The sequence below is a fragment of the Echinops telfairi genome, unplaced genomic scaffold (assembly GCF_000313985.2).
Source record: "Echinops telfairi isolate 266 unplaced genomic scaffold, ASM31398v2 ScPeMD7_30;HRSCAF=105, whole genome shotgun sequence".
Lineage (NCBI taxonomy): Eukaryota > Metazoa > Chordata > Mammalia > Afrosoricida > Tenrecidae > Echinops > Echinops telfairi.
The window spans coordinates 370,581-381,451 of NW_022103927.1; the positions used below are offsets into that span (position 1 = coordinate 370,581).

Genomic DNA, 10,871 nt, shown 5'->3' on the forward strand with positions numbered 1-10,871 from the left:
GGTGGTGTGTTGGGCTGCTAACTGAAAGGCCAGCAGTTTGAACCCACCAGCCACTCCATGCTCCCTTAAAGATTTACAGCCTTGGACACCCACGGGTAATCCGATGCTGCCTTATAAGGTTGCTGTGAGTCACAGTGGATTCAGTGGCCGTGAGTTTGGAAGGTTTTGGGGAAAGGTCCCTGAGTGTCTCTAGTGGCTTGTGATTGATTGGCTGCTGGCCTAAAGGTTGGCAGCTTGACGGCATCCCGCAGCAGTGCAGAAGAAAGGACTGGCAGTGTGCTCTTGGGAAGATAATTCCGCCCTCGGTGTGTGGGGTTGCCCATGGGTTGACGTCCGCATGATGGCAACAAGTTTGAGTTTTGAGTTTCTGTAAGGTCCACCCCACTGCTATCGAGTTGATTCCCACCATAGACAGGGTCTCCTGCCGCAAGTCTTGTTGGAAGCAGAAGGCCTCATTGTTGTCCCGAGGAGCGGCTGGTAAGATGCTACAGACGAAGTCTCGGGGTCACAGCCCCAGCTCGCTCTCTCTCAGGGAAGGAGCATCACGCCCGCAAGGGCCCCGGGGCTGGCGGACTCGCCAGGCAAGGGTCTCTGGGGACAGCCAGGGCTTGCAGAACCGAGTGGTGGTCTTGTTGGGGATTCCGGCTTCTTTCCCTTACTGGTCCCTCTCTCACAGGTCTGGGACCTCAGTGACATCGACAGGGATGGACACCTAGACAGAGATGAGTTTGCTGTGGTAGGTCCCTGTTCGCATTTCCCCTCCCCCACTTTCCCAGGGGACAACAGTCACCAAGGGAGGGGTGCACTTCTCGGCTCTCCTCTCTTGCTTAAATTTTCAAGCATTGTTTTTTTTGATGTAATTTTAAGAAGTTGCACCAGTGCAGAGTTCTTTTCAATACATTTTTTTAATGGAAAAAAATTGTTTAAATCATTTTATCGGAGGCTCATACAACTCATCACAGTCCATACAACCATCCATTGTGTCAAGCACATTTGTATAGTTCTTGCCTTCATCATTCTCAAAACATTTTCTTTCTACTTGAGCCCTTGGTATCAGCTCCTCATTTCCCCCCTCCCCCTCCCTCACAAACTCTTGATAATTTATCAATTATTATTATTTTGTCAGGTCTTACACTGTCTGACGTCTCCCTTCACCCACTTTTCTGTTGTCCATCCCCCATGGAGGGAGTTGTATGCAGATCCTTGTGATCGGTTCCTCCTTTCTATCTCAGTACCGTTTACCACTCCCCCTGCCCCCGCCCCCCAAGCAGGTGGTACTCTCACTGTTGTTGCTTTATCCTTCCCCCTGCTGCTGGCCCCCTCCCCACCCATCCAGGCCTCCCTCCCTCCCTCCCTATATCCGGGTGCAGGTCCGTGTATAGAGAGACGTGCGTGAATTTTCAGGGGAGGTTGCAGAGGCAACAAGAAGCCTCTTTATCCTGAAATCGTTCGGTGCGACTCTCCTAAAACAAGGCTCCTCTCCTGGAGACACCACAGTTTCGTGGGGGTTCACAGAGCTCAAGGTCAAGGGGTGAATGGCACTGCGCACAATAGGAAATTCGCATCCTGCTGACTAGCATCCAGCCCAGGAGTTTGTTCAGACTTTGTTAACCACCCCACACGTTTCCTGGTGGCCAAAGGAAACCAGCACCTCGGTGCCCTTAACCCGGAGCTGCCCTACATTTGTCTGTTCAGCTTGCCCAGTGTCTACATGTTGGGTGGGGCGCAGCTGGTCTCTGGTGTACCTGGGGCCCCCCCTGGCACCCCTCCAGCGTGGTGCCTCTGTGGGGCAGAGCTGGGAGTGATGGGGCTGTGGGAGACACTGTGTCTGCCCCACCTCGACTGTACCCTGTCCCCCTGCAGGCCATGCACCTGGTGTACCGGGCGCTGGAGAAGGAGCCGGTACCCTCAGTCCTGCCCCCGTCCCTCGTGCCCCCCACCAAGAGGAAGAAGACCATGTTCCCAGGCGCTGTGTCTGTGCTGCCCGCCAGCCCCCCGCCGAGGGACAGCCTGCGTTCCACGCCGTCCCACGGCAGTGTCAGCAGCCCCAACAGCACCGGCAGCCTGTCCCCCAAGCACAGCGCCACGCAGGCCCAGGTACAGCCCTGCCCTACCCCAGAGTGGTCACAGCACGGGCCGGAGGGGGTTTGAAATGGGGCCTCCTGCTCATGATGACAATTCTGCAGCTCTGCCCTGTGAAATTGTCATGCCCAGTCTTGCTCTGCAACTCTGCCCTGTGAAGTTGTCATGCCCTGTCTCGCGTGTCGCTATGGTCGGGATTTGTGTTCTGTGTTGGGAGTCAGCCTGCTCTCCTGTGTGTGCGCGCGCACTCGGTGCCTGCGTCCTGGCAGGGTTAGTGCGTGCACCTGCCCTTGGTCATGCCCTCACACCCGGTACTGGTGTTCTGTACAGAGCCCCCGGTGGTGCAGGTGGTGAACATTTTCAGGTGCTAACCAAAAGGTTGGAAGTTTGAGTCCACTCAGAGGTGCCCTGGAAGAAAGGCCTGGTGGTCGACTTCTGGAAAGCCATCCCACCGCAGTCCTGTGGAGCTCTGCTCTGCTCTGACACGTGTGGGGTCCCCAGGAGCCAGCTTGCTGCCCACCGTCACGTGTGCAGGAAAGGCAGAGTGTCTCCTGGGGCCTGCACGGCTTTCTGTGCTTTGAAGGGGGAACAGCAGGCTTTGGCTGTGACAGTAGAAAGGCCGGCTAGCAGCCGTGCCCTCCCATGGCAGTGGATGTGGGAGGAGCCACACGGTTTCTTGCGCGTGGAGTACATGCGTGTAAAGCTGAGGGTCACATCTGCAGACCTGTGGGAGGCGGGTGGTTGGAGAGGGTTCAGGTGGCTTGGCCAGTGGACGTGGCTTTACCATTCTGGCTGGGTGGGAGGTTGAGGCTGGTGGGGTTCCCTCCAGACCGCCTGGTCACAAGCTAGGCGCTCATATGTCCCAGACAGTGAGTCCACCAGCCACTGACACCTGCTACTGCCAGGAGGCGGGGGAGCTTCAGTGGCAGATTGGGGCCTGGGGGAAGGAGCCAGGGAGGCCAGCGGTCGTGGTGAGATAGCCAGTGCCCATGAGGAAAGAGGACGGGTGGTCAGGAGAAAGTAGGCGGGGAGTGCAAGGTAGGATGACGAGTGAGGAGATGGGAGACAGCCACTCCAAGGCTCGGGGAGCAGAAGGGCTTGAGTGTTGGAGAAGCCGGGCACAGGGCAGGAAGCTGGGGTTATGAGCACGGCAGGAACTGCTGTGTCCCATGTAGGCCGGTCCCTGGGAGGCTCAGGTAGACCAGCCTCCTTACCACCCCGCCCCTCCCCGCTTGACCTCGAGGCTCCCCTGGTCCTGGCACATGTCTTCAGATCACCTCGTTAGGACAGGGGCAGAGAGCCCTGGATGCACAGTGGTGAAAGCATTTGGCTGCAAACCAGCGGGGTCAGAGCTACACACCGCCCTGCAGGAGAAAGCTGTGGCAGCCTGCTTCCTCTGGGCCACTTCCTTCCACCTGAGAGAGTTGCTGCGAGTCTGGCAGAAGTAGACACGGTGGCTTTGGTTTGGGCTCAGTGGAGCGATGGGGTGTCCCCTCCCGCCCTCAGGGTTGGCTGTGGGAGTTTCTGCAGCCTTGGTCGCCCTGCCTCCTCACCCCCAGGTCAGCACTGCTGGGGCTGGGCCCCTTGGGGGCCCAGTGCGGCATGGTGGCTGCTCCTCTCTACTCACAAGAGGAAGGCTGCCTGTGTATGAAGTGACGGGCCGGGGCCGGTCACCTACAGTGTGGTCTCTTGGGTCTGGGACCCTGTGCCGAATCCCCTCAGTCCAGTGCACTGCCCCATCTACCGCCGCCCCTGTTCTGGCCCAGACTCAGTAGTGAGGCCTTTCCCTTTTTCCCCAGCACAGCTTCACGCGAGTGTGTCCGCCCTGGCTGTGTGTCTCCCGCTGTGCACAGCGGGTCCAGGCGGCTCAAAGCCACCTGGTGGTGGGATGTGACAGAGAGCTGAGGTGGGTGGTGTGACATGGTGGCAGGTGCCCCTGGATGGAGGGGAGACTGCCTTATAAGGATCCGGCCTGAGGGCAGACACAGGCATGTGGGGCGAGAGGAGAGCATGGGCCTGAGGGGTGAGCCTAGGGACCTGTTCTCAGGTCTGAGTCGGCTGGCAGCCCACATGGCCCTTTGTCACAGCACGGAGTGCAGGGGGCCCCTGTGCCTGGAGGATCCCCACAGTTGGCCAAGGTCACCCTGTGCGTGGGCGGGGTTTCTGTTCTTGAGCAGCCTGCTGTCTCTCACAGCCCCTCCCTGGACCCAGTGTGCACACCCAAGACCGGGGACGGTCAGGTGCAGCTCTCTTTCCCGCTGCTGCTGGGCGCCATGTGTGCCACCACCTCCCTGGGTGACTGGCTTTCGGAGGAGCAGGGGTGGTGGAGGAGGAAGCTGTGGGGGCCTGCATGCCTGCCAGACAGGTTGTTGGTGGGCCAGGTCCCCATTGGGTAGCTGGGGTCCCCTTGAGCCCTGCAGACCTCAGGAGGAGATTGGGGCGGGCCCAGGGTGTTTGCCCCACCTGAAGGGGTACAGTGAGGTGGGGGCCGTGAAGGGCCTGGATCTGTCTGTCCCCTCCTTGGCCTCAGTGTCCCTTGGTCGCAGCAGGGGTCCTGGCTGCCTCCTCGGGGAGGGTGTTGTAGGGAGATGGTCACACAGGGACAGGCGTGAACTGGGGGCCTATGCACAGACCGTGATGCATGCCCCATAGCCCGCCGTGAGCTGGGTGGTGCCGGTGGCTGATAAGGTGCGCTTCGACGAGGTCTTCCTGAAGACGGACCTGGACCTGGACGGCTACGTGAGCGGCCAGGAGGTGAAGGACATCTTCATGCACTCGGGCCTGACCCAGAGCCTGCTGGCGCACATCTGGTGAGTGCGTGGGGGCGGGGCTCCGAGGGGTCCTTGTGCAAATGAGGCGCGGATGTTTCCTTCCAGAGGTGGGAGCTGGATGGGGGGAGGGCCAGGGCAAAGGAGGGCGGTGTGCTCCCTGCACGTCTGTCACGTGGCCCTCCTCCAGCAGCAGGGCCCTCAGACCACCCCAGAGATGGTCTGCAACTGCAGATTCTGCTGGGCAACGTGTCCCATTGTGCATGGGTCGCCATGAGTGAGGGCTAGTCTGGCAGCAGCTGCCAGCAGCATGGGAAGTCAGTGTCCAACATTGCCTCAGAATCCCAGGGCCTGTGAGGGCTTCCCACAGGAGCAGGGAAGCAAGTCTGTCTGATCCAGCATGCTGCTGGGGCTTGTTCACATTCGGAGGGGAGGGCTCCACCCCAGAAGGCCAGCCACCCCAAAGAGGGCACGTAGCACACAGCAAACCAGGTTCCCATGGGGAAGCTGCATACAGCAAGTAGTGGGTTTCAGCCCCATCAGACACCTCTGTGTGTCAGCGTAGCTCTATGTTCTGTAGGATTTTCAGTGGTGGCTCTTTGGGAAGGGGATCACCAGGCATGTTTTCAAAGGCTCCTCCAGGAGGGCTTGTTAACAGCCGAACCTGTTCCCAGTCTGCTCCACTCAGGGCCTGTCACACTGGGGCTAGCCTGTACTGTGCCAGGGAGATGATGTACGCCTGATTGTCACATCAGGGGATGGCCGATGAGGGGAACTTTGGACACAGCATAATACGTAGTCATATGACAGTGGTGAAGACTCAGGAAGCCACGGGTCTGCATGGACTCGGAGAGCACATGGTGGCCGCCGGGAAGGTGGACAGATGGGGTGGGGCCCAGGACAGCCAGGAGCAGCTCCCCTCCCCCCCCCAGGACTGGACCTGCCCAACAGGGGTGGCAGGAGGCTGCCATGTACAGAGTCCCCAGGAGCTTAGACCTTTCTTGACACCCCCTCACTGTGAGCCCCAAGAAGGCTGAGCTCCAGAGACGTGGAGAGGAGGGTCAGCACCGTGGGCAGGAGTGGAGCAGGCGGCTCCAGCCTCAGGTGGTAGCAGCAGGCACAGCAGCAAACTGTGATGCTGTGAGAAGCCGAGACTGCTCTTGGCCAGACCCTGGTGCTGGGTGCCAACCTGCACCTGTGTTCTCTGAGCCCCCATGAGGAGGCCAGCACCTGCCTGCCCCTTCTCTGTGCTGATGCTGTTCGGATGGCAGGGGACATGGGCCCATCAGGCACCGCTGCCTGTGTAGGTGCTGATCTGTCCTCGCTGCTCGGGGGCGTCCTGTGGGTGCAAGGACCTTGCGGACACTGTCAAGCTGCTCAGGTGCCAGAGGTTACACCGATGGAGGACACTGAGCTGGGGGACAATCCTGTGCCCTGCAGCCAGATCCAGTGCCGCCTCTGAGGACAGCCAGCAATGCTGCTTCACTCACATTGCCCCATCACCCCATGTGGTCTCTGCATTTTCTCTCCCTGTCCCCATACGGTCCCTGCAGAGCACCACCGTGTCCCTACATCACCCTCTTGTGATCTCCACCAGCCCCCCCATTGTCCCCCTTTGTTCCCACATCACCCGCTGCCCTCAGCCCACCTTGTCCTCCGTTGCCACCAGCTCCGGCCTCACTGAAAACCCACGGCTTTAGCTGCAGACATGCTCAGTCCACACAAGCTGGACCTCAAGAGATCCTCGGGGGGAGGGGAGGGGTGTGGTGGTCTGCTCCAGCTCCCGGGCCCTCCTGGGGTCCCTGGGGGCCAGACATTGGGGCTGAAGGGGGTGCCGGAGGCCCCAGTCCGTGGTCACTGGGTGGAGGAAGAGCACCCATTGCTGGGCTGAGTGCGTGGGCGCACTTGCGGTGGGTGTTGGGTGTCCATCCGAGATGTGTAATGCGCGTCCCCACATCTCTCCCAGGGCCCTGGCTGACACGAGGCAAATGGGGAAGTTAAGCAAAGACCAATTCGCGTTAGCTATGTATTTCATTCAGCAGAAGGTCAGTAAAGGCCTCGACCCCCCTCAAGTCCTCTCGCCAGACATGGTCCCGCCCTCCGAAAGAGGCACCCCAGTCCCGGTGAGTAGCCCTCTCCTCCTGTGTGCTGTTCCCACGCCTGCCACCAGGGGGTCCTGTGAGGCAGCCAGCTGCAGGGGGGTGCTTCCTGAGGGAGGGGTCTGATAAGGTGGGTGCCTTGTGGGAGGACCCTCTGGTGGGGTGGAGGTGGCCTCCTTGTGAGGGGCCCCCGGCAGGGGTGGCTGTCCAGTGGGTAAATGCCTCGTGGAGTGCGGTACAGTCATCAGACGTGTGCTGGTCTGGTGGCCGGTGGGCAGTTCCACCGCTGCCTCCTTTGACCCTAAGATGAGGTAGTCTGCCCTGGCTCCAAGCGCTCCCTGACCCTGCTCAGGGTCCGGTTACCTCGCTAATCTCATCCCTTGTGTCTGCTCCCAGGACAGCTCCGGCTCCCTGGCCTCCGGGGAGTTCACTGGCGTGAAGGAGCTGGACGACATCAGTCAGGAGATCGCGCAGTTACAGAGGTGCGTGCGGGTGTCCGCTCTGCACCCCCCCCCCCCCAGCCCGTCACAGGGCAGGTGCTGCGGGAAACCTGGGAAATGGAGGGGCCTGGGAACAGGTCCCTGTGCGTTTATTCCCAGTGGGAAAGGGGCGTAAATGCACCTCGTTTCTAAATCACTACAGTGTGTATGAGTAACGACCCCGTGCCCCGTCAGTGAGCGTCGGAGGATAGTGGTGGCTGGGGGGAATTTCTGCCCCTGCGCCTCATACGCAGTCACTGTCCTGCCGGTGAGACTTGGGTGGGCAGGTCCCAGACTCATGATGAGCTCCGAAGAAAGGCCTGGCATTCAAGTTCCGAAATCCCAGCCAGTGAACACAGTGTGGAGCACAGTGCTCTGACCTGAGGCCCGTCAGAGGGCCGGCGCGGGGCTGGGCAGCCTTGTTTCTCACTGTGCTTGAGGTGGCCATGAGTCAGCAGCTGACTCTGGGGGCTGTTAGCAGTGGCCCTGCCCAGCCCCTGTGCTCTCTTGGGGGGTGTGGGGGTGGGGGTACATGTCATCTTTGCACAGCTAACCCGTTGGGCCTCCTGTGGTGAGTATCACTGGGCCCAGGGGCCCAGGCTGTCCGCTTCCGCTTCCCCACCTCCCCCTGGTTCCCTCAGCTGTTGTCGGATACCCGACCGCGTTCCTGAGGCACGACTTCCTTTCCCTGCGATTCCTCAAGTTTGTACTCCCTCTGGTTAATCCTGGGTGCGTGTAAATGCCTTAATTTGGGGCTCCCAGCTGACAGGGAGGGCCGAGAGGCTGTCTGCCACCATGGGCAAGTGCTGCTACCTGACTAGAATCAGAGCAGTGCAGCCTCCAGGGGTCACAGGCCGACCCGCTCGAAGTCACAAGGTCCTGAGGTCAAGGCAGGAGACCCAGGGCTCTGCCAACCCCCCAGGTTGTTGGAAGGGATCTCAGGCCAAGATTGTGGTGTTGGCCACCAGGGCATTGTCGGGTGATTTCTTCTGGAAGGCTGGGGAGAACTCAGCCCCTAGCTCCTTCAGGTAGCTGTAACTCTGGGATCCAGGCTTTCTGGTTGGCCGTCAGCCAGGACCACTCTGCTTCCAAGCTGTCGTGCCCCCTCCTGTGGTGTGTCAGGTCCTCTTCTCCTCAGTCTTTTTTAGCTTCTTCCTCTGTTCCCAGACAGAGGCGGTTCCCACACTCAGTGACCCTGTAGGACAGACTGGAAGCATCCTGACCGCACAAGCAGCTCTTCAGGCTGGATCTAGTTGGAGGGGCTTTAAGAGTTTATGGGAAACCTCCATGATTGTTCAATTCTGTTTTCCCACAAGCATTGTGAAGCCCCTCCTATGTCTGGCAACCACATCTTTCCCTCTCAGTTAGCAGCGGGGTGTTGGCTTTACCACTGTGCCACCGGGAGCCCCCCTCGGCAGAGACTAGTCCCTGCTTTGGGGAGAGGCTCCCTCACCATAGAGCTACCCCCTGCCCCCCACACTCGGGGGTCTCAGGGTTTTCTCCTCTCCAGACAGGGTTCGGTGCCAGTTATTGTGGGGTCTTGAAAGTGGGCCGGAGGGTCCTCTCATCTGCATTCGGAAACTCACCCAGCCTCTCTGGGCTCATGAAATGTTGGCCACCTTTCAGGGAGAAGTATTCCCTGGAGCAAGACATTCGAGAGAAGGAAGAGGCCATCAGGCAAAAGACCAATGAAGTTCAGGTGAGAGCCCCCCCTCCATCAGACCTTCCACGGGGCCCACAGTGCTAGGGGCGGGGCAAATGAATCTGCGTCTCCTCTGCTTTGTTTCATTGAGGGAGAATTCACCTCACATAGAATCCCCCCATTTAAGGTGTATATTTCATCGACATTTAACATATTCACCAAGTTGTGCAACTACCACCTCTCTCTCAATCCTTCCCCTCCCCCGCATTACCTCCTGCTCTGGACATTCCCTGTAAGAGGCTTCTTAGCACTGTGTGGTCCTTGCGCCTGGCTTTTTCACTCAGTGTCTTCCTTCCCCTTCCCGGTGTTCTTTCTGATAATGCAGGGTTGTGCATATACTTGTACTTGTCTCTGCTGTCTGTGACTCCTGGTCCATAGGCTTTCAAGACTCAGGGCTTTGGGGGACTGTCCTGCTTGGAGCGAGTCCTAGAGGATGGTGGTGGCCCGGCCCGCAGAGGCAGTTGAGTTGGACCGCCAGCCTCACACGTGACTCTTCTTATCCACTGAGGGTCCTGGAGCATGTTGACGCTGGGGCTAGCCATGAGGGCTGCGGCCGTCATCGGAGCCCGAGCAGGGTGTGCTGTGACGGGGTCCTTGCTGCCCTTCGCAGCAGGGCCTGGTCTCTAGCAAACCTGGGGCCTGTCTTGTTGTTGTGCTGCAGGAGGCCCCTGTTGTTGGTCACTTTGGTTTTAAGTCATGGAAACTCTGCTTAGTTCTTGTCCCAATGCCCTGTCCTGGCCTGTTGTGACCTCTCCCAACTCCCCACCCCCCCACCCCGCCCCTCGACAGTCTCCAATTTTGTCGTCTTCTTTTTCCTATCATTTTATTGGGGGCTTATACAACTCTTATTGGTCTCGATTTTCATAGCCACTGCCTGAGTAATGGACATAGCTGCTGAGCCGGGGGTCGGGTGGGGGGTCATTTTGCTGTTTGTAACAGCTTTATTGAGATAACTCGCACCCTCCGTCCCGTTCACCCGCTTCACGTGTGTATTTGTCCAGCTGTGCTGCCAGCACCAGTCATTTCAGATCCTTTCCTCACCCCAAAAGGAACGCCATACCCTTTGCCCTCCCCTCTTCCGCCTCCCCGCCTCCAGTTCTGGGCTTGGTCATCAGTCAGTCACTCTGGGTTGACTCCCACTCCTGGCGACCCCAGGCACACAGGACCCAACCTGGCCTGGCCCTGCACCGTCCTCACTGTGGGTGTGGCAGAGGTAGAATAGATGTTCTGATCCCTGGGTTTGCCATTCCGTTTTTCCTCAAGCAGCCAACCAGGCCTTTCTTCCTAGTCTCTTAGTCTAAAGTGTCTGTTGGCCCTGCTGCTGCGCATCACAGCAGCATGCCAGCTGCTGACGCACAACAGAGTAACGGAAGGGTGGGAGGTGGCCCCGAGCTTCCTGGCGAGCACTCACCTGCCGTTGGTTTCTATGTATGTGTGTATGTATGGTAGCTACCACTTGCCTATTGTCGTGTTTCACTGTGGTGGCTGTGTGATGCTGGAAGCGATGTCACTGGTATTTCAAATACCCCCGGGCCACCCAGAGGGCACAAGTTTCCGCAGAGTGTGCAGATGAAGAACAGACCATGAAGAAGGAATAGGCTGTCCACCTCAGAGGAGTTAGCCTCTGGAAACTTGGATGCATCGTCAGTACTGGAAACCTCACGGAGAGAGCATGGAGAGAGCATGGGCGCATCGTCAGTACTGAAACCTCACGGAGAGAGCATGGAGAGAGCATGGGCGC

General features: G+C 59.1%; 1 protein-coding gene across 1 annotated transcript in view; it reads left to right on the forward strand.

Annotated features, from left to right (window-relative positions):
* EPS15L1 (epidermal growth factor receptor pathway substrate 15 like 1) overlaps positions 1–10,871 on the forward strand; it is a 68,984-nt gene that overhangs the window by 8,043 nt on the left and 50,070 nt on the right. The window contains exons 8-13 of the mRNA XM_045289688.1: positions 677–736; positions 1,864–2,097; positions 4,735–4,892; positions 6,817–6,973; positions 7,346–7,431; positions 9,055–9,127. Coding sequence (XP_045145623.1) covers positions 677–736; positions 1,864–2,097; positions 4,735–4,892; positions 6,817–6,973; positions 7,346–7,431; positions 9,055–9,127 — 768 coding nt within the window. The remainder of the gene's footprint in view (positions 1–676; positions 737–1,863; positions 2,098–4,734; positions 4,893–6,816; positions 6,974–7,345; positions 7,432–9,054; positions 9,128–10,871) is intronic.